The sequence below is a fragment of the Diceros bicornis genome, chromosome 29 (assembly GCF_020826845.1).
Source record: "Diceros bicornis minor isolate mBicDic1 chromosome 29, mDicBic1.mat.cur, whole genome shotgun sequence".
Classification (NCBI taxonomy): Eukaryota; Metazoa; Chordata; class Mammalia; order Perissodactyla; family Rhinocerotidae; genus Diceros; species Diceros bicornis.
Window position 1 is genome coordinate 36,498,858 of NC_080768.1, and position 24,100 is coordinate 36,522,957.

General features: G+C 34.6%; 1 protein-coding gene across 4 annotated transcripts in view; it reads left to right on the top strand.

Annotated features, from left to right (window-relative positions):
* Positions 1-24,100, top strand: part of LOC131394054 (disintegrin and metalloproteinase domain-containing protein 5-like) — a 601,035-nt gene that overhangs the window by 553,930 nt on the left and 23,005 nt on the right. For 2 of the 4 annotated variants that reach the window (XM_058525261.1, XM_058525262.1), the window contains 4 exons: positions 1,541-1,631; positions 2,237-2,456; positions 22,601-22,687; positions 23,371-23,482. In XM_058525261.1, coding sequence (XP_058381244.1) covers positions 1,541-1,631; positions 2,237-2,456; positions 22,601-22,687; positions 23,371-23,482 — 510 coding nt within the window. The remainder of the gene's footprint in view (positions 1-1,540; positions 1,632-2,236; positions 2,457-22,600; positions 22,688-23,370; positions 23,483-24,100) is intronic. The other 2 variants (XM_058525263.1, XM_058525264.1) reach the window with 1 other exon arrangement.

A 24,100-nucleotide genomic window follows, 5' to 3' on the forward strand; every position in this document is an offset into this window, starting at 1 on the left:
CATCCTATTCCTGGCCCTATATAGAATTTGGGAGAATTGGGAAGTTTAAATTAGATTTAATCAAAGCAGTATTTTGATTGGATCAAAGCAAACAAAAGCTAATTACTTATTGGGTGAGTTTAAGAGTAAGCCTTTTCAAAAGAGAGGCTGATTATGGTGGATTCTCCTCACAAATCTATTTGACCTGTTTTTGTAATATCCTGTACATTTATGGATTGTGTCTTTCAGGAGAGAGAGAGTGAAATTTATAGATCATGTTCTCCAACTATGAAAATCGGTGAAATTGCTGAAGAGAGCTCCCTTGTCAATTAATAGTGGTGACAACAAAAGATCTCAGTTCTTATTACACGTGATTAACATAATCAACACAACCCAACTCTAAACGACCAAGTCAAAGTGATGGGGCAGCTATTATATTGTGGGGGATCAGAATTTGCCATCCCAAAAATGTGTCTCTTTTGCTTGCTTATTTTTAAGAACAAAAAACTCAGAAAGAGACTTTGACCTTCCCCCAAACTGCCTAAAAGAATTTAAGATAGTAGGCCTGTCCCAGGAAGGAGCCATCCCCATAGATAACCTTAGGTGTGGTAGACTGGGAGGAACCTTGCTAGCCCTATTTTGATCAAAGTTCACTCTTGGGTCACCCTGTCTATAGACGGCCCAGTAAACATTTGTTTACCAAATATATGCTTTTCCATCCCCATGTAAATTGTCTTCCTCCCCTTTGAAGTCCCCAAACTACTACCCACAACGTCCTCCTTTATCTTTAACTAAAGATGGTATTTAAGGTGGTGGCTTCAGTCATTTTGGCAAGTTACTCAGTTTTCCTGGGTTTCTCCCATGGATAGATGTTATTGAACTTTGTTTGATTTTCTCCTGTTATTCTATCTCATGTCAGTTTAATTCTTGAGCCAGCCAGAAGAACGTAGAGGTTAGAGGAATAGTTCTTTCTCTCCTACAATGCATGTTTGAATTTTTCATGATTTTTAAATTAGACATAACTAAATATATAAAAGGGCTGAAGTAAGTGAACAGTAATGTCCTTCCTAATTTTAAAATTCAGTAATTCTTAGTAATTGTTAGGATACTACGCAACAGAGATGAGGACTCTAGTATGGAATAAGAAGAGTTAAATCAAATGCTTTTTGGGTTTCTTATCAGTATTGCATTATAGATATTATTTCTCTCCTGTTTTGTTTGGAATAAGAGCAAACTATGTTTTCACATTGGGTAGGAAACTAAGGCAGAAAGGAAACAATTTAGAGGAAGTAGAGAGGCCGTGGCTGCTTATTTTTCTGACAATATAGGGCCTCTTGAATCATGTTGCTGTTTACTCTGCTTTCTGTTTGGTACAGAACAAAGTCTACCTGGCTTAAAATGAGGAGCTCTCTTTCAAATCCTAGATCCACCCCTAGCAACTTGTGAATGCTAGGTGATCCCCTAGGGATCACAGTATAATTTCCAGAATAAGTCTATTAATTCTATAATGATAATTGGAATTGTGTATTATAATTTACCTAAGTTTTTTTTTTTCTTGTAGCTTCTAGAGGTGCTCCATTTTCTTGTTATGATGAAGTAAATTCAAGAGGAGATAGATATGGAAACTGTGGCCCATCTTATTGTGATTTTCCGTATGTATTTAGAAAATTGTAATTTTGGAATGTAGGTTGTATATTGCTAGGATCCTAGAATGTATTATTATGTACACACTAAAATGGCATTTTATATGAAGTTTTCTCTGTTTCATGATCTGAGCTGAACAGTATTACCCGTTGCCTAGAAATAACATGTACTCAGTACCTATAATGTTACAGCAATAATGATCATAAAAATTGCCTCTATTTCTTGTTGTGATGAGCTAGACATTGTGTTAGGTAGTATACGTACATTATATATTTATATACATCAAACATTTGTAGTAAGAATTATTTATCCCATTTTTTAAAATAAAAATACTGAAGACCAGTGATCATTTGCTTAAATTTCAGAAACTAATATAGGACAGGTCAGGGCTTTCTGATTGTAAACATCATTAATTTTTCCCTTGTCAAATTACCTTACAAAACAAAAAGAGGCGCATCATACAGAAGTCAATGTGCTCAAATAATTTACTGAGAGAAAATTGTTGAAGCCTGGATTTAAATTAGTAAAACTCTTTTTTAACTTAGCTATATCAGCAATCTGCGTTATTTCAGTAAATGATAAGAGAAATTTTTTTTCTGCCTTATGCTTCTAGTAATCTTCTATGTGGAAAATTAGTTTGTGCCTGGCCACACAGAGAATTAATAACACGTGCAAATTTATCTGTGATTTACACACATGTACGAGATGAAATATGTGTGTCTACATTTCTAAACAAAGACAAGTATCCTAGAAATTCACTGACAACAGTTGAAAGACCTGAAGACAGAGATGAAACATTTGTACAAGATGGCACTGTGTGTGGTCCTGATATGGTAATTAGAACTACAAAATTTCAAGTGATTTAAAGATTATTTTTATCATTATACTTGTTTTGGCGATATACCAACCAATGCATTTTTTTATTGATGTTTTAATAGTTTATAACATTGTGAGATTTTTGGTTGTACATTTTGGTTTGTCCATCACCATATACATGTCTCCCTTCACCCCATGTGCTCACCCCCTACCCGCATTGCACCTGGTAACCACAATACAGTTTTCTCTGTCCATATGTTGATTTACCTTCCACATATGAGTGAGATCATATGGTGTTTGTCTTTCTCTTTCTGGCTTATTTAACTTAACATAATACTCTCCAGGTCCATCCATGTAGTTGCAAATGGGGCAATTTTGGTTTTTTTATGGCTGAGTAGTATTCCATTGTATACATATACCACACCTTCTTGACCCAATCATCAGTTGAGGGACACAGGTTGCTTCCACTTCTTGGCTGTAGTGAATAATGCTGCAGTGAACATAGGGGTGCATAAGCCTCTTTGGCTTGTTGATTTCTGGTTTGTTGGATAGATTCCCAGTAGTGGGATAGCTGGATCATAGGGTGTTTCTATTTTTAATATTTTGAGGAATCTCCATACTGTTTTCCATAGAGGCTGCACTAGTTTGCATTCCCACCAGCTGTGTATGAGGATTCCTGTTTCTCCACATCCTCTTCAACATTTGTTGTTTTGTGTCTTTGTGATTAAAGCCCTTCTAACAGGTGTGAGGTGATATCTTAGTGTTGTATTGATTTGCATTTCCCTGATGATTGGTGATGAACACCTTCTCATGTGCCTATTGGCCATCTGTATATCTTCTTTGGAGGAGTGTCTGTTCATTTCCTCTGCCCATTTTTTGACCAGGTTGTTTGTTTTTTTGTTGTTCAGTTGTGTGAGTTCTTTATATATTATGGAGATTAACCGCTTGTCAGATATATGTTTTGCAAATATTTTCTCCCAGCTGGTGTGTTGTCTGTTCATTTTGATTCTGGTTTCATTTGTCTTGTAGGAGCTCTTTAATCTGATAAAGTCCCACTTGCTTATTTTTTCTTTAGTTTCACTAGTCTGAGTAGGCATGGCATCCAAAAAGATTCCTTTAAACCCAATGTCATGTAGTGTGTTGCCTATATTTTCTTCTATGAGTTTTATAGTTTCAGGTCTTTAATCCATTTTGAGTTAATTTTTGTGAATGGCGATAGCAGATGGTCCATTTTCATTCTTTTGCATGTGGCTATCTAGTTTTCCCAGCACCATTTATTGAAGAGACTTTCCTTTATCCATTTATGTTCTTAGCTCCTTTGTCGAAAATTAGCTGTCCGTATATGTGTGGTTTTTTTTCTGGTCTTTCAATTCTGTTCCATTGATCTGTGTGTCTGTTTTTGTACCAGTACAACGCTGTTTTGATTACTATTGCTTTGTAGTATGTTTTGAAGTCAGGGATTGTGATGCCTCCAGCTTTGTTCTTTTTTCTTAGGATTGCTTTAGCTATTCAGGGTCTATTGGTGCCCCATATGAATTTTAGTATTCTTTTTTCTATTTCCGTGAAGAATGTCATTGGGATTCTGATTGGGATTGCATTGAATCTGTAGATTGCTTTAGGTAATATAGACATTTTAACTATGTTTATTCTTCCAATCCATGTGCATGGGATATCTTTCCATTTCTTTATGTCATCATTGATAGGTCTTTCACCTCCTTGGTAAGATTTATTCCTAGATATTTTATTCTTTTTGATGCAATTGTACATGGTATCTTTTTGAGCTCTCTTTCTGTTAGTTTGTTATTAGCATACAGAAATGCAACTGATTTTTGTAGATTGATTTTGTACCCTGTGACTTTGCTGTAGTTGTTGATTATTTCTAATAGTTTTCCAATGGATTCTTTAGGGTTTCCTATATATAAAATCATGTCATCTGCAAATAGTGAGAGTTTCACGTCTTTGTTGCCTATTTGGATTCCTTTTATTCCTTTTTCTTGCCTAATTGCTCAGGCCAAAACCTCTAGTACTATGTTGAATAAGAGTAGTGAGAGTGGGCAGCCATGTTTCATTCCTGTTCTCAGAGGAATGGCTTTCAGCCTTTCCCCGTTGAGTATGATGTTGGCTGTGGGTTTGTCATCGATAGCCTTTATTATGTTGAGGTACTTTCCTTCTATTCCCATTTTGTTAAGAGTTTTTATCATAAAAGGATATTGGTTCTTGTCAAATGCCTTCTCTGCATCTATGTGGTTTTATTCTTTGTTTTGTTGATGTGGTTTATCAGGTTGATTGATTTGTGGATGTTGAACCATCCCTGTGTCCCTGGTATAAATCCCATTTGATCATGGTGTATGATCTCTTTAGTATATTGCTGTATTCGGTTTGCCAATATTTTGTTGAAGATTTTTGCATCTATGTTCATCAGCGATATTGGCCTGTAATTTTCCTTCTTTGTATAGTCTTTGTATGGCTTTGGTATCAGGGTGATGTTGGCCTTGTATAATGAGTTAGGAAATGTTTCATCTTCCTCTATTTTTTGGAATAGTTTGAGATGTATGGGTGTTAAGTCTTCTTTTAATGTTTGGTAAAATTCACCAGAGGAGCTATCTGGTCCTGGAGTTTTATTTTTGGGGAGGTTTTTGATTACTATTTCAGTCTCTTTACTTGTGATTGGTCTATTCAGTTTCTCCATTTCTTCTTGGTTCAGTTTTGGGAGGTTGTATGAGCCTAAGAATTTATCCCTTTCTTCTAGATTGTCCAATTTGTTGGCATATAATTTCTCATGGTATTCTCTTATAGTGCTTTGTATTTCTGTTGTATCTGTTGTACTTTCTCCTCTTTCATTTCTAATTTTATTCATTTGACTCTTCTCTTTTTTTCTGAGTAGGTCTGGCTAAGGGTTTGTCAATTTTGTTCATCTTCTCAAAGAACCAACTCTTTGTTTCATTAATCCTTTCCACTGTTATTTTGGTCTCAATTTCATTTATTTCTGCTCTGATTTTTATTATTACTCTCCTTCTGCTGACTTTGGGCTTTGTTTGTCCTTCTTTGTCTAGTTCTGTTAGGTGTAATTTAAGGTTGCTTATTTGGGCTTTTTCTTGTTTGTTAAGGTGGGCTTGTATCACTATGAGTTTCCCTCTCAGGACTGCTTTTGCTGCATCCTATATGATTTGGTATGGCATATTTTCATTTTCCTTTGCTTCCAGATATTTTTTGATTTCTCCTTTAATTTCATCAATGATCCTTTGGTTGTTCAGTAGCATCTTGTTTAATCGCCACATGTTTGTCACTTTTCCAATTTTTTTCTTGCAGTTGATTTCCAGTTTCATAGCATTATGGTCTGAAAAGACACTTGTTATGATTTCAATCTTCTTAAATTTATTGAGGCTTTCTTTGTTTTCCAACATGTGGTCTACCCTTGAGAATGTTCCATGCACACTTGAGAAGAATGTGTAGTCAGCTGTTTTTGGATGGAGTGATCTGTATATGTCTACTAGGTCCATCTTGTCCAGTTTTTCATTTATGTCCACGGTTTCTTTATTGACTTTTTCTCTGGATGATTTATCCATTGGTGTAAGTGGGGTATTAAGATCCCCTACTATTATTGTGTTGTTGTTAATATCTCCTTTTAGGTTTGTTAATAGTTGCTTTATATACTTTGGTGCTCCTGTGTTGGGTGCATATGTATTTATAATTGATATGTCTTCTTGGTGGAGTGTCCCCTTTATCATTATATATTGCCCTTCTTTGTCTCTCTTAACCTGTTTTATCTTGAAGTCTACTTTGTCTGATATGACTATGGCAACACCTGCTTTCTTTTGTTTGCCATTAGCTTGGAATATTGTCTTCCATCCTTTCACTCTGAGGCTGTGCTTGTTTTTAGAGCTGAGATGTGTTTCCTGGATGCAGCATATTGTTGGGTCTTGCTTTTTAATCCATCCTGCCACTCTGTATCTTTTGATTGGAGAGTTCAATCCATTTACATTTAGGGTAATTATTGATATATGAGGGCTTAATATTGCTGTTTTGTCACTTATTTTCCAGTTCTTTTGCATTTCCTTTTTTTTCTTGTCCCATGTGTTTCAGACTGCCAATTCAGTTGGGTTGTTCTGTCTTATGACTCTTCTAGCTTTCTCTTTGTTTATCATATGTGATTTTGATTTGATTATTTCTTTAGTGGTTACCTTGAGCTTTATGTAAAAAATCTTGTGTATGGGTTAGTCGATTTTATAATGGCCTCTTATTTCCTTATACTAAGACAATTCAATCTCTTTCCTCTTCCCCTTCTAAGTCATTCTTGTTATAACTTGTTCTATCTTGTGTTGTGGGTGTATGTTTACAGTGATGAGCTTATATTTATTTTTGGTGATTTCCTTCCTTTGATCTTTGATTTTGGTATTTAAGTGGTTGCTAATGTATTCTGGTAAAGATCTACTATTTTTCTGATTTTGTCTACCTATGTTTCTCCTCAGTCATGTACTTTTGCATTGTGGTTCCTGTATTTGCCTTGTTTTTCCTCATCCTGGAAATATCTGGCTGCTGTTTCCACCTGCTGCCACCATGTGGAGGTTAAGGACTACGTAGTCTGAGCAACGCCCCCCCCCTCGCCCCGTGATCTGCCCCGGCTCCTCCCTGCCATAGGCCAGCGGCTCTGTCTGGTCTGGTTGGCTGAGCTGCAGTGTCAGGCATGGGGGGGGGGCTATCTCTTTTGCCTGCTGGGTCCCTGGAGTGGGGAGCTTCTCGCTCGCCCCTCGTTATCTGCTCTCCTGGGGTGCTCAGATGTTGATGGCACCCCTACAGCAGGTTCTGAGTCCTCTGTGTGGAAGTTTCCCACTAGCTGAGAGAGCCGGAAGAGCTAAGTTTCCCTGCAGAAGGCCACCCCTCCCCCAACTCTGGGAGCTGGCACCGGGATCGCTGGTCTGAGGGGGAGACTGAGGATTTCTCCTTAACTCTCCCCACCTCCTCCAGGGGCCCCAGCACCTCCACTCTCAGATGTGCCGCAGCATAGACCTTTCTGATCTTCCTTTTTTCTGTGTAGGAGTCCCTTGTTGGTCTGTGCCTGACCTTTTTGTTGTATCTTATCAGGGGAAGAGTTTACGGGAAAGCTCACTCCGCCATGATGCTGACATCACTCCCAATGCATTTTTAAACAGACTTATTGAGGTATCGTTTACCATAACATTCACGCATGATAAGTGTACAATTTATTGCTTTTGATTAATTTATAGTTGTGCAACCATCACTACATCCAGTATTAGAACATACCATCACCCCCAAATTTCCCTGTTGCCCATCCCCACCCCTAAGCAACACACCCAGTTTCCCCTATTATTAATGTCTAACAATAGTATGGTACACTTGTTATAATCAGTGAATCAATGTTGATACATTATTATTAACTACATCCCATACTTCAGTCAGATTGCCTTAGCTTTTACCTGACGTCTTTTTCCAGGATTCCACTCAGGATACCACATTACGTTTATTAGTTGTGTATCCTTAGGCTCCTCTTGAGAATGACAGTCTCTCATAATATCCTTGTTTTTTGATGGCCTTGAAAGTTGTGAGGAGAACTAGTCAGATATTCTGTAACATGTCCCTCAATTAGGATTTGTCTGATGTGTTTCTTATGATTAGTCTGGGTTTATGTGCTCTTAGGAGGAAGACCACAGAGGTAAAGTGCCCTTTCAAGTGTACATACTTGATGATGTGAACCTTGATCGCCTGACTGAGGCAATGTTTGTCAGATTTCTCACTGTAAAATTACTCTTTTTTTCCCTTTCCATATTGTACTTCACTGAAAGAAGTCACTATGCATAGCCCACACTTAAAGAGTAGGAAACTATGTTCTACCTTCTTGAGGGCTCAGTATCTACATAAATTATTTTGAATTCTTCTGCACAGAAGGTTTGTCTTTTCTTCTCCATTTATTTATTCAGTCATTTATTTGTAACAATATGGACTCATGGATATTTATGTTGTAGCCTGGGTTCTAATCCAGTACTATTTTATTTCATTGTGCAAATTGTTCTAGATTTGGCCATTGGGAGTTCTTTCAATTGATTCCTGTCTCTGTTTGACATACTCTTATCACTGCGGGATTTTTTTTTTCTTTTGAGTGCGCCCTTACTTCCTGGAATCACAAGATGTTCTAGGTTCATCTGGTATGTTTCCTGCTTCAGTTCCCAGAATCAGCCATTCTCTAAAGACCCCTGGTTCATTTTAATGGGAAATGGTATTTAGAAACAAAGATCTAGGTGCAAATTATGCTTTTTGCTACTGGAGTGTCACTGCTTTTGGCTCCATCAACAGGCTGACCTAGGAAATATATATCTATATAATATTCATATATATATATATATACATATTCATATATATGCATACATGTATATGTATATATATATTCACACTCATATTTTACATATATTTCTATATATATCCAGATATCTACATTAAAAAAGCATGAGGTCAAAATTATACTTTCAAATTGAATTCTCAGGATAAGATTCATTCTAGCTTCCTACCTTTCATATTTTATAACTGTTTTCTCTGACAATGACACACTTTGTTCCTAATTTCCATATATATATATACACACACACATATATATATATATATATATATATATAATTCCATCGTAGAATGCATCTAGAATACACATTATGTAGTTTCAGAATTCCTAACTCTTTCCACTGTGAAAAAAATACTAATTAACATTCAATATTTGTTTTTACTTCTTTGTGCCTTTGTCTTGAATATATATGTAAAAATGCTTTATTCAAGAATTACTTGGGGTAATTCACATTTTCCCCCTCAATATGGTTAGAGTATTCATTTGAAAAACAGTAAGCTTTGAGGTTTTTCCCTGTCCTTGTTAATTTTACTTTATTTTAATTTTTGAGATGCAAAATATAAAATGATTTTAAGGTTCCAAGCTGTATAAGGTTATACTCAGGAAATTATCATTTTCCCATCCTTCCACCCCATTCCCATCTCTGCAACTTTTCTGTCCCATTCTCATTACTCTTTGCTACTCCCAATTGAGAAACAATTAGTTTTTATTAGTTTCTGATTATCTTACCTCTTGTTTTTTGCACAATGGATCAGACACATACATTTTTTATATCCCCTTGTTACGCAAAAGGTGGTCTACTATAGATGCTCTTTTGCACTTTTTTTTTGCTTAATACATTTTGTGGTAATAAATTTATATAACTTCTAGAGAGCTTCCTTGTTCTTTTATATTTTCTGGCTGAGTTTTATTTGATTTATTAAAACAAATGTAATTTTTCCATTATGGAATAATATATGCACATCAAAAATGACTTTCAAATACAGAGAAGGAATAAAAGCATCCATGGTACCACCACCTAGAGATAAATTCTGTTTATATTTCTTTCCAGTATTTTTAGTGTTTATAAAATTTTTTCACTGTTTTCAAATTATAAAATTAAATGTAAATTATAAAGGTGTAATATATCAATTTCTTAAATGGAGAAAAATATGAAGAAGGTAAACCATTGCTCAGAATTAATCACAGTTAATAGTAGTTTTTTCCTTTAATTAAACTTTTTATTTTGGAATAATTATACTTTAATGGAAAGTTGTAAAAATAGTTGAGAGGACTCGTGTATCCTTCACCGAGATTTTCTTAACATCTGTAACTATAGTACGATATTAAAAACAGGAAATTGACAGTGGTAGAGACTGTATGTAGATTTCATCACTTTTTACATGAGTGTGTGCGTGTGTGTATGTTTGAGTGCGTGTGTGTAGTTCTGTGCAATTCTATCACATGTGTATGTTCGTGGAACCACCACTGCAATCAACATACAGAACTGTTCCATCACCAAAATGGATCTCCCTCATGGTATCACTTTGTAGTCACGCCTATGTGTCCCTAACCCCTGGTTCTAATCAGTTCTCTAACTCTGTAACTTTGTCATTTGGAGACTGTTATAATAATGGAATCGTGTGTAACCTTTTGAGATTAGTTATTGTCCCCCAGCCTATTGTCCTTTGGTTCCATCCGGGATGCTGCATGTGTCAATAGTTTGTTCATGTTTGGTGCTGAGTAGTATTTCATTGTATGGATTTACCGCAGTTTAACCATTCATACATTTACGAGTATTTGAGTTGTTTCCAGTTTTCAGCTATTACAAAGTTGTTATTGACATTTGTGTGTAGGTTTTGTGTGGACCTAAATTTTCATTTCTCTGAGATAAATTCCCAGGAGTGCAATTGCTCGGCCGTGTGGCACATGTCTGTTTAATTTCATAAGGAATTGCAAATCTGTTTTTCAGAGTGGCTGTACCATTTTATATTCCCACCAGTGATATATGAGAGATCCAATTTCTCTGCATCCTCACCAGCATTTGGTATTATCACTACCTTTTTTTTTTTAGCCTTTCTAATAGATGGGTAGTGATGTCTTATTGTGGTTTTAATGTGCATTTCCTTAATGTCTAATTATGTATAGCTTCTCATGTGTTTATTTGCCAATTATATATCCTTAGTTAAATGGCTCTTGAAGTCTTTTTTGCATTTTCTAGTTGTATTTTTTATTTTACTGTTGAGTTTTGAGATTTCTGTATATATTCTGGATACTAGTCTTTTGTCAGTTATGTACTTTCCAAATATTTTCTTTCAATCTCTAGCTTATATTTTCATCCTCTTCACATGGGCTTTCACAAAGTAAACACTTTTAAGTCAACTCAAAGAGCTCTTTGCCTAGCCCTAGATCCCCCGATTTTCTCCCGTGTGTTTTTCTAAATGTCCTATAGTTTGAGTAAATTTTTGAATAAGGTGTGAGATTTAGGTCAAGATTTTATTTTTGTCTCTGGATGTTTTATTAGGCAGATTCTCCAAACAGAACCAACAGTGTATGTATACATATATATACATAATATATTTAAATATAAATAAATATATACATATATATTTATACATTTATATACGCACATATATACATTTATACACACACACACATATATGTGTTTACAGAGAGAGAGAGTGATTTATTTTAAGGAATTAGTTCATGTGTCTGTGGGGGCTGGCAAGTCCAAAATCTGTAGGGCAGGCAGTTAGGATGGAAATTCAGGTAAGAGTTGATGTTTCATTCTTGAGTCTGAATTCCACAGAGCAGCAGGATGGAAATTCAGCCAGTTTCTATGTTACAGTCAGGAGGAGAATTCCTTCTTCTTTCAGGTAAGTGTTTGCTCTTATGGCTTTCAACTGTTTGGATGAGGCCCACCTACTTTATGGAAGGTAATTTGCTTTACTCAGAGTCTGCTGATTTAAGTGTTAATCACGTCTAAAAACCACCATCACAGCAAAATCTGGACTAGTGTTTGACCAAACAACTGTGCACCGTAGTCGAGCCAAGTTGACATGTAAAATTGACCATCACAGATGTACAGTTGCTCTAGCCATTAAATTGCTTATACACTTTTGTTCAAAAACAGTTGATTATATTTGTGTGTGTCTACTTCTAAGGTTTTATATTCTGTTCTATTGGTTTTTTTGTCCCTCTACCAATATCACACTGTTGATTACTTTAGCTATATAGGAAGCCTTAATATCAGATAGAGTAATGCCTTCCATTTTATTCTTTCTGTCAAGATTGTTTTTGTTATTCTGTGGCTTATGCCTTCCCACATAAATTTTATAATAAGCTTGTCTTTGCTTATGAGCAAGCTTGCAAGGATTTTGATAGGAATTTCATTAAACCTATATCAATTTGTAGAGAATCGACATCTTTATTATGTTGAAACTTACAACCTATGAACATACTGTATGCCTCCATTTATTAAGGTCTTCTTTGATTACTTTCATCATCATTTTGTGATTTCCACAAAACCAGTCCTGTACATGATTTGTTAAATGTATAAATCTGTTTTTCATTTCCTCTTGAGTGATTTTCAATGATTTTGTGTTGTTAAATTTTGGTTTCCTCATGTTCACTGTTAGTATATAGAAATTCAACTGCTTTTTGTGTGTGGAGCTTATATCTTGCAATGTTGCTGAACTAAAGTATTAGTTTTAGGAGTTTTTTCATAGATTCCTTGGGATTTTCTACTTAGATTTAATTTGGTAATAGAGGCAATTTTTTTCTTCCTTTTTAATCTGTATACCTTTTGTTTCTTTTTCTTGCTTTACTGCAGTGGCTAGAACTTCTAGTACAATGTTGAATATGAGTGGTCAAAGTGGACATGTTTGGCCTTGTTCCCAATCTTGGGAGGAAAGCAGTAGGTTTTTCATCATTACGCATAAGGTTAGTTGTAGGCTTTTTTTTGTAGATGTCCTTTATCATGTTGAACTAATTGTCCTCTAATGCTAACTTGCTGAGAGTTTTTATAATTGTTTCTTGGGTTTTGTCATGTGTTTTTTCTGTGTCAATGGACATGGTCATATGATTTTTCTTCTTAAGTTTGTCGGTATGTTGGATTACATTGATAGATTTTTGAATGTTGAACCGGCCATGCATACCTGATAAAAATCCCATTTGGTCATGGTTTATAATTCTTTTTATACATTGTTGGATTTAGTTTGCTAATATTTTGTTAAGTAATATTTGTATCTAACTTCATGAGAAATATTGGTCTGTAGTTTTCTTTTTTTGTACTGTGTTTGTCTGATTTTGGCCATTTTATATGGCCTCATGCAATAAGTTGGGAATTATTCTCTCATTTTCTATTTTCTGGAAGAGAGAATTTTTCTGTAAATGTTGGTAGAATTCTCCCAAGAGATAATCTGGGTCTGGAGATCTCTTTTTTCAAGATCTTTTTAATTGTGAATTCAAAGTCTTCAATTGTTATGAGAATCTTCACATCAATTTCTTGTTGAATTTTGGTCATTGTATTTTTCTAAAAATTGATCTATTTCTCCTAAGTTTTTGAATTTATGAGTGTAAAGTTGTTCGTGGTATTCCCTTATCATCACTTTAATGCCTGCAGGATTTGTAGTGATATTCTCTACTTCATTTCTGATGTTAGTGATTTGGATCTTGTCTCTTTTTATATTTCTCGGTCTTGCTAGAAATTTGTCAATTTAATATAAATTTTCAGAGAACCATCTTTTTTCATTGTTTTTCTCTATCGCTTTCCTATTTTCAGTTTAATTCATTTCTGCTCTTATTTCTTTCCCTTTGCTTTGGGTTTATTTTCCTCTACTTATCTAGTTTCCTGAGGTATTAGCTTAAATTATTTATCTGAGGGCTTTCTTCATTTTGAGTGTAAGCATTTAGTTCTGTAAATTTCCCTCTCAACACTGCTTTAGCTACACACCACATATTTTGATATGTTATAGTTTCATTTTTTTCAGTTCTATATATTTTTTATTTCTTTTGAGAACTCTTCTTTGACATGTGACTTATTTAGAAATGTGTGGCTTAATTTTCACATGTTTACAGATTTTCCTATTGTTTCTTTTACTGATTTCAAGTTTAATTGTATTACTGTCATAGAACATACCCTCTAGAATTTTAATTTTAAAAAAATTTTTGAGGTTTGCTTTTTGGGGCAGGATATGGTTTACCTTGCTGCATGTTCCATGGGTGCTTGCCAAAATGTGTATTCTGCTGATCTTGGGTGGAGTGTTCATATATATCAATTAAATCCTGTTGGTTGATTGTGTCGTTCAGATCTTTTATATCTTTGCTGATTTTCTGTCTAGTTTCTGCAAGTTGCTGAGAAGGAGGTGTTGCAGTCTCCAGTTATAATTATGGATTTGTCTGTTTCTCCTTTCAAATCTGTCCATTTTTGCCTTATGTATTTTGCCACACGTATTGAGGCTCCATTGTTTTGTATGCACACATTTAGTATCATTGGGTATTATTAGTGGGATGATTCTTCTATTTTTACATAATGTCTCTCTTTGTTTCTAGTAATTTTACTTGCTATAATGTCGACCAGATATTAATCTAGTCACATGTGCCATTTTTGGATTAATGTTTGCATGGTATAACTTTTCCTGTCCTTTTACTTTAAACCTACCTATGCCACTGAATTTTAAGTGAGTTTTTGTAAGCATCGGATAGTTGAGTTGTGGTTTTTATACCATGCCAGTCTCTGTCTTTTGATTGGTTTATTTAGACCATTTACATTTAATGAAATTATTGATATGTTATTTAAGTCTACCTTTCATTATTAGTTTCCTCTGGTTCTCATTCTTGTTTCTTTTTTATTGGCTTCCTATGGGTTACTTAATTTTTTTAGGATTCTATCTTGATTTATTTATAGTGTTTCCAAGTGTATCATCTCTTCTTTGTATAGTTTTCATAATGGTTGTTCTAGGTATTACAATATGCATATGTGACTTAAATAGTCATTGGTGTCAACATTTTGCCACTTTGAAGGAAATATGGAAACCTCTATTCCATTTAAATCCCTTTACCTTCCCTGGTTTTAAATATCATTGATGGTATTAGAATTTTTGTTTCAATCATTAAATCGATTTTAAAAACTAATGAAGGAAACGATGGTCTGTTGTATTTACCCATATTTATACATTTCCACTGTTTATTCTTCCTTGGTGGTGTTCCAAGATACTTTCTTTTATCATTTCCTTACTGTTTCAAGTTTACTGATTCTAGACTCTGTCATCTCCACTCTACTATTAAGCATGTTCAGCGTTTAAGAAAAATTTTTAATCATTGTATTTTTCAGTTCTGTAATTTTCATTTGGTTCTTTGTTTATACCTTCTATTTGTTTGCTGAGATTTTTTATTTTTTTCATTTGTTTCTAGAGAATCTGTAATTGTTGAAGCATTTTTGTGATGGCTGCTTTAAAATCCCTGTCATATAATTCCAGCATCTGAATCATCTTCATGTTGGTATAAATTGATTGTCTTTTCTCATTCAAGTTCTCATTTTCTTAGCTCTTAAAATGACTGTATTTGTATCCAGGACATTTTATCCATTATATGAGGAGACCGTAGGTCCTATTTAAAGCTATTATTTTAGCAGGCAATCACCTTGTTTAGGTCTTGGCCTTCTTTTGTGGGCTGTGATTCCAACAGCAGTTTAATTTTCAGAGCCTTTGTATTGTTATTTTGTTCTACTTGGTTTATCTCTTGCCACTAAGTCTCCCAGTAGTTTCTGCTGGTGCTTCCTGAAGGCATAGGAAGAATTTCCCCAGGCCAGCCAACAGCATGTCTCTCACTGCAGGTGGGATGCTTTGGAATCCCCTGTCTGGTCTCTCCATTCCCCTGACCCCTATAGCTGCTCTTAAGTCTCTGGATAGGGAAAGGAGTCTCAGATAACTGGGATCAAAGAGGTTTTTTGGGCTGATCTGTTTGTTATGTCTGCATCTCTCCCTCTGGTTCCCCCCATCCACCCTGGCACATCTGAACATCATATAGGCATTCCTGGCTTGGTTGCTTGCTGTGATTGGGCCCCTTTTCCAGTACTACCTGCCTGTCCTGACACCTCCTAGAGGAGGAAAGAAGTCTCTGGAGTGTCAGGTCATTGGGGCTGTAAGTTAAAAGATGATTCCCAGCCAGACTGCTTGCTATGACTGGAGCTCTCTTGCTGGTTCTGCCCACCTATTCCTTTGTCAGGGGAAGGGGAGGAGACTCTTAGGTCCTGAGTGGAAGGAGAGGGTTCCACCTGGCCATTTGCTATTGGTGGGATTCTAAATCCACCCCTCTTGCTGCTGGTGGTGGTCTTGGTCTCCCCTGATCTTGTCAGAATGGACAACATTTGATCTGGGGAAGGAATAAGCCTATCTGGCTTGCCTTCTGTTGCTAGTTTGGGGGCTGGGAAATGCAAGATCTAGGTGGTCTTCCTCTGTTGGATGAAGAGGACAAGATACTCAGCTGCTATGCTGTTCTTCCAGTCTTGGGTCTCAAACCAACACACCTTCTTACCACCACTTGGAGTTCTCCTTTGGTTGTCTCTTACCCATTTATAATTTTATAATTGTGCTTAGCAAGGACAAGCAAAGAGAACCAGATCTATGTCATCTCATCTGGACTCAAAGCCATTATTAATTGTTATTTGAATTAGTTTTATTCTGCCATTTTCTCTTGTATTTCCTATAATTTTTGCTTCATAGCTTTTTGATGCTAAGTTATTCCTTTTGTGTGTGTGTGTGTGTGACACTTCCTGTATCTCTTCCAGACAAAATAATCTACATAGTAATGTGTAAATTTATAAAATCTGGAGTCTAATCAGCAGTAAAAGCAAGTCAAACAAAGGTTCATAGATAATGAAATCATTCTTAGATGAGAACAGTCAATTCCCTCTCTGTCTTATTTCCAAGTTTGTATACTTTCTCTTAAAAGTGTGATGTTTGGTCATGAATAATCTCAAAGATTATTCTTCAGCATAAAAATGATGAGTCTTGTGTTTGAGGTTGATTATATACATAGGTGAGCATACAGTTTTGAGCAAACTAGAACCAGAGAATTAATTACTGTCTGGCAATTTCACAAGGAATATAGATCTGGATTTTTAAAATGTTCTTTCTCTGTAAAGCTGGGAAACGAAGCCCAAGGAATGCTCTCTACCGTGTGTCACCTGAAATACCTATAAATATTGGTGAATTTCTCTCCTCTCAACGTTCTCAAAAGCTGTGAAGCTTCATGGCCTATGAGGAAGAAACCTTCCTTACTAATGTGAACTGGACCTTTCAGTCTGGAACAGATATTACAGAACAGAAATCTTCCACCTATGATATTTTCATTTCGTATATTTTAGTTTTCATTCTAGAAGTTCTGTTGCTTCTTTTTTTTTTTTATATTCTAATACTCTTCTCATTATGTCCATGTATTCCTTTACATCCTTGAGCCTATGGAGTGTATTTATAACAGATATTTTAACTTTCTTGTCTGTGAATTTCATCAACTTTAGCATTAGTCATTATGGCTCTATTGGCTGTTTTTTCTACTATTTCTGGGGTGCATTTTCCTTCATAGTTTATTAATTTTTATTGCATACTGAACATTATTAATTTAATGTTGTTGAATGATTTTTTGCTTTAAAGAGAATTGAACTTGTCTTGGCAGGAAGTTAAGATACTTGCAGATTAGTTTAATCCTTTCAAGACTCGTTAAGCTCTTTTTAGGGCATAACATGAATTCTTAGGGTATACATTTTATTCTAGGTTAAATTTTCCTCATTTCTAAGTTGTGGCCCTTCTGTGGTGTCTACTAAATGTCTTCTGAATTCAACAAGGTCTGTACATTCGGGCTGGTAAGACCTTGGATGATTTGCAGCTCTGTGTGATTTCAGTAATTGTTCAATCTTACAGATCCTTGGTAATTTTTTTCTGGAGGTTGTTCTTACTCAGTGTTTTGGATGTTTGCCCTATATAGGTGCAGACTGTATTCAGCCAAAGACACAAGGCATGTCCTATGCAAATTTATCGAACTCTTTCATTATGTGGTTCCCTCCTCTAGAATAGTCTTCCCAGCAAATTCTAGCTTCCACAGCCTCCTAACCTTCACATACCCGAGAATCTATATCTCCTTTACTCAGCAAGATTTCCAGGCTGTGTCTGGGTTCCTCCTCAGTACACCTTAGTTGGGAAATTGCCTCCAGGCAGAGAGCCTGAAAAGTGGGAGGGCCCACCTCATTTGTTTCTTTTTCTTTTTTTCTCAGAGATCGTAGTCTGAGCTGTCTGTTGTCCAATGTCTAAAAATAGTTGTTTTCTATACTTTGTCCAGTTTTCTAGTTGTTTATGTTAGAAGGGTAATATTGGATCCTGTTATTTTATCCTGACTGGAAGCCGAACTCCTCAAAAAGTTCTTTTTGAGCCTGTATTAATAACTGCATTGGCATGAAAAGTAAAGAAACAGTAAAAGTATTGTTTATGAATTTTGAGGGATCAGTGAGAATCAGTTACTAGTTTTAGAATGTTTCATTTCAGTTTATAAAAGCACAGGTACCAAATAGAGGGTTAGGAAGCATCGAGAAGAGACACAAAGGGCTTCCTCGTATACCATCAGAAATATAGAAAAAATTAAAAACCACACAACTTTTCTCTCATCATTTAATTCAATCCTGTATGATTAATTCTTATTCCCCTGGATATTGAACAGGCAGTTTGCTTTCATGTGGCCCTATGCTCCCAGATATAAAGGGTTCCAGTAAATCCTGATTTCAGCCTTGTAATATTGTCTGAAAATTGTCTAACCAATGTCAGCTTAAGCTCCACACCCTGTACCTGTGAGTCTAATTCTTGAATTCAAATAGTTTAGAATAATCCTCTCTACAGATAAGTGAAGACCTAGTTTCTCTCCTGCATCTGAGAGCAGAGACTTTAGATGAACATCAGAGAAAAGCAGAAGCTGCCAGTTGACCAAAAGCCTGAAAGACTGTGGTTAATTTGTTAGAGTCACCAATAGTATCAAAACAGAGAAAAGTAGAATCCTTTTTGTTAGGACGAGGGGTATGATAATAACTCTTTATTAAGAATTTTATCAAAGTTTCTCTTGAGATGAGAAAATATTATGGAGAGAAATGGACTTAATGATTTTCTAGGAGCTTTCAATGCATTCTTGCAACATGTACAGTGTATAAAACATTTATACAAATAACATTAATCAAGTTTATATTAATAACATTACAGTTAACCTGGGGAAGTCTAGCTGAATTTCTTTGATTTGACAGTTCTTCCTATGCAGCTCTTACAATGTTATCTAATTAAAAAATATGGAGACTACCAAACAAATGTAATGATTTCTAGCATCCTTATATTTATAAGACAAGAGAACAAGTCTGTGATGTTCCAATGGCAAGCTCATAATTCTCAAACATAGTTTTAGGTATAAAAAAATCCTGAAGAAAAAAACTTTTTTGAATTTAGGGTCTGACCTTGATGAGGCAAAATCAAGAGTCATCAGAGGAGGTACAGTCACTTGATTAAAAAGGATCATTGATGTCTAGTAAAAATTGATTAGCTACCTGTTAATCAATGTGACGATGCAAGTTTATGTAAAATAGGAGAAAGCAGCAAAATTATAAGGAATCTTAGCTCTTTCAGAAATAAGGAACTTGTTAAAAATAACCATTTACATGATACAAAGCACAAAAAATTATTCTGGTGAGATATTGAATCTCTGCCATCTGGGCAGATTGTATATAAGGCAAAGAAAAACTTTGCATTACCTCTGTTAAGAGCAAATAAATATTTCACAACTAACTGCCATGTATACAGTTAAAAAGACCAGATTCTAATTTTGCATCAATATGGTATTTGGCTCTAAAGTATTCACAAACAATTTTTTTTAATTATCTTATGAATAACCTCACGAAAATTGAACAATTGTTGCCAAGATTTTTTCAGACTCTTTATTTGCTTGTTTATAGGTATTACAAGCAAGATAAAGTTTACTTTGCACAAAACATCTACAATTTTCTGTATCCATTCAAGTCTTGACTTTCACTGTCCTCTTTCATATTCTGAAACAACCAGTCATATACTATTAAGATGAAACTATTTCATCCTTTGGAAAGCAATTACACATCCCTTTATCCTGAACCACAGTTGTCTTCTGCCACTATTGCTACTAGTATGGTCCCAATTGTATTAATTATAATTTCTAACCAAATTAAGTAAGTTCTATTTCAGAGAGAAGTGAGAGGTAGATAATTTATTAATGCCTCTCATTCGGAAGCTAGTTTGCAGCCTAAAAACGCATATACACATAATATAATCCCTTACAGTCATGCTCGTTTTCTTTTACCTTTTTAAAGTGGCAAAAATGAACAAGTTCATTAACACAACCCAAAAGTATAGCCATCCTGTAATACATAAAATATGAAGCAATATTGTATGTATAGATGTGTGTGTGTATGTATATATGCACACGCACAAATACATACAGATTATGAGCAGACTGACGGGGTCGAGAATCAGAAACAGAAACAATACAACAAAAAAACAAAATGAGAAGAAAAAATCCAGAGAAATAGAGAATCAGCTAAATTAAATTTCTGCTGCCACTTGGAAATCACCCCAAAAGCCATGTAGGTGCAAGAAAAGGTATATGTATGCTTAAACAGTTCAAGAAGAACATTTGTTGGGCAAGGAAATGTATCTGACTCTGTTAAATGAGTCCACTTGGGCATCTCAATGAGGCCTTGAAAACTGTCAAAAATGTTAAAAACATTACTCTTTTACAAATATAAACTGAGCACCTGTCAAACACTTATTTAACTCATTAATAGTTGTTAAATAGTTCACAGAGTGTTTGAAAAACTGTATATTTGGAGGCATTAGGAAAAAGAATATTGAAATACAATCACTGGATTTGATGTAAAACCTGCTAATGTCCTATAGAACAATAAAACCATAATTTGGGGGTTATCATTTTTCAACTGGACAAAATCTGCCTGACAAAATCTACATGTTAACATATAACTTCACCAAATATAGGTTCTTATTAATAGTGATTAGCAAGTTAAACAAAGTACATTCCCTTAGATAACTAAATAATATTTAGGTTGGCCTCAGATGGGTCTCTTAACAAATGTTCAAATATGACATTGAAAAGATATGTGGTTCTCCATTTTCTCTATTTACAAGTTGTGGACAATTTTTCTTTAACAGGTGTATTAGCAATATACCAGCAATATTTGTTATTAATAATCTCCACTCCTCTTTTTAACAGCAACAATAATTTTAAATAGTTTTTATACAGATCATTTTTGATGTTCTGCAATATGTAATCAAGTGATTTTGCATACACTATAGGGACTAATTTTTTAGCAAACATTTGAAGATCTTGTATGAATGCTAGTTTTGGTTGAGTAAGGTATTTTGTGATCAAGCATTTTTCCTCCTATGGACTGTTTTTGTAACATTTCTTCAATTGTATTTATAGTTTCAGTAGAAAAAAATAAATTTTAACTTTTATAATTTTAACTGATTTTAACTTCTTATAATGGACTCTGATTTTTTTCTGATTGGTAGATGAATATTTTGTTTAAATCGAATATTATTATTATAATATTGTATTCTGCTATAATATAATGCATATTATAGTTATGTTGCATATAATAAGAAAACAGTATTAACAATTAATAATATAGCATAATATAATTATAGAATGTCACTAGAATGTTCCATTTTATAAATTAATAATTTATCTAATAACCATTTAATATAGTAATAAATCCTAGAAACTATTCCAAGAGATACTACAGAAAGTTCAATTAACATAAATTTTTTGAAAGTCTTGAGATGTGCTTGCTAAATGCAAATTTCTTTCTATTTAATACATTTTGATAATAGCACATGAAAATAACCAGAGTATCTGTCACATCTGACAGATACATCTGGGTCATATGGAAACATATGGAATACAAATAGGACCTGAGGCCTCTCTCCCCCTTGAAACCTAAATGATATCGGCTCTAATCTCTATTCTAGAGTTCTAATGCTCCCTTTTCTGCATATTCTTTTGTTATTATGATTCAAAGAGGAGACTAACTCCCAAAACAAAACCCCTTCACGAAGTATTGAATTTACTAAAATTTTTGGATAATTAGGAAAGGTCACAAAATTAATGCCATGGATTAGAACAATGTTAATTCACACATTAAACATTTCTTTCCTTAGAAGATCTTTTAGCCATCTCACCATTGGGAATCTCATTGTTCTATTACCTCATATAATTATCTGTTATCCTTGCTTTTCTCTTTCTCCTCATTTTTTCACATGGAATAGTAAATGCTCTTCCTTTGCTGCTCATACCTATGATTTTAAGACCTCAACCTGCCACCTGAGAGTTCTCAACCCTAACTGCTCATGATAATCCTCTGGACCTGCCCCAGAGATTCTGATATAATGGTCTCAGGTAGAGCCCAGGCATGGGTATTTTTTAAATGCTCTTCAGATAATTCTTGAACTCAAGGGACTAATCAAATTATTTTTTCATATATTTCTCTAAGAGGACTTCTGGTGCTAGATGGTAAGAAAATAAAACTTCCAACTTCTTACATATGATTACGTCTTTACAATCTGAAGGCACATAGCTTATTTCGTTTTTATTTCAATGTAGTCACAATTATTACTTTATTTTATTTTTTGGATTTTTATGCCAATTATTGGTAATATGAATTCTGGAATTTTCTTGAATTTTTCTTATGTATTATGCATGCACACAATCTGATGGTTCAACTGACTTTATTTTTCATTTCTTTTTGCTTTGTTTTAGTTTTGTTACCACTATGCCTGTGTAGAGGTTCGACATCGGATCGATTTTAGGGCGTGCGATTCTTCTAGACATTGCAATAACAATGGAGTAAGTAATTTCAATTTTCATTTTAAGCAACATGCTTTGAACAATTCAATAAACAGTTTGGAGACTTAAAATAATTATTTGAATGATTGTTTTTTATCATTTTCATGCTGCTTGATGTCATTAATAGTCTGTAATTTATAGCTTCAATCTTATTTTCTTAAGAAATCTTGTGGAACTATTTATTAGAGAGGTAAAGTAGAAACATTTAAGATGATTCTGGTTGTATAAAGTGTTTGGTAAATATGTGGGATGGTTACGCTATAAGCGTCATGTGTTACATTATAACTAAAATGATGTTCTTTTTGCAGAGAGAAGGCAGAAACTGGTAAATAAAGGTTATTAGAATTTTCTTGCTAGTCTTGCCCCTTAATTTAGTCTGGGCTGTTCTGTGAAGCTAGCAAGTAAATGATAATTAGTGGCATGTTACTGGTAATTGCCAGTATTTGGGTCTAGCTGTGATGAGAATTGAAAGAATTCAAACAAAAAATTGATTTGGCAACAGAAGCTAGATATACTTTCTAAAGTATGGACAATTTCAAAGAAAAACTTGTTGAATTTGTCTATTTAAGATAAATTATCTGGAATGGATAAATTCTCTGTTAAATAAATGAAGTGTATTCATTGGTCTCTCTTGAAAATGATCTTTGTACATAAACAATTGTTTTATTTTCGGATTATTCCAGATTTGCAACAATTTTAACCACTGCCATTGTAAAGACGGGTTTGTTCCTCCTAACTGCCAGCCAAAGAAAGGAGAATTTGGAAGTATCGATGATGGACACGAGATTAAAACTGGTTAGTGTCTTAAAAATTTTATTAATCCATGACAATATCTAAGAGAATAAATTAAAGTGTAGGTTCCAAGCTACATTACAAAGCAACTAATGTCAACAAATACAGTTTTATTTTATTTATAAGATTTTAAAAAATCTAAGCCAGTATAAGTTTGTGCTGTTCTTTCTATAGCAACAATGACATGGTTTGCTAACAAAAAGTATACCCAATGTTAGGCAATTTTAAAAGTAGAAATTCCGGTGCATATAATTTTACCGGTTAATTGGATTGTTTCATATAGTCCTCGTTTAAAATAGTAGTCATTGTTATATTAATGCCACTAGACTCTTTCGGGATATCTTTTATTTCTTTCTCTTGCATTTTAAAGGCTCTGATCTCGTCTTTTGAAATGTCCTCTTTAGAATCTCCCCCGTGGGGTTCCCGAGTAGTATTTTGAGATTAAGCAGGCCTGGATGAGACCAGGAACAGCTGGGGGATACTCCCTGGTTCCAGAAGGTATTGGGGCCCACCTAAAATACCCCAGGAGCAGAGGAGGGCCGTCCACCCTTAAGCCCTTTTCTTTTGAGGAAAATAAATAATGAAATTCCTGGGCAGGCTTACCTGTAGCTTGTATACTAG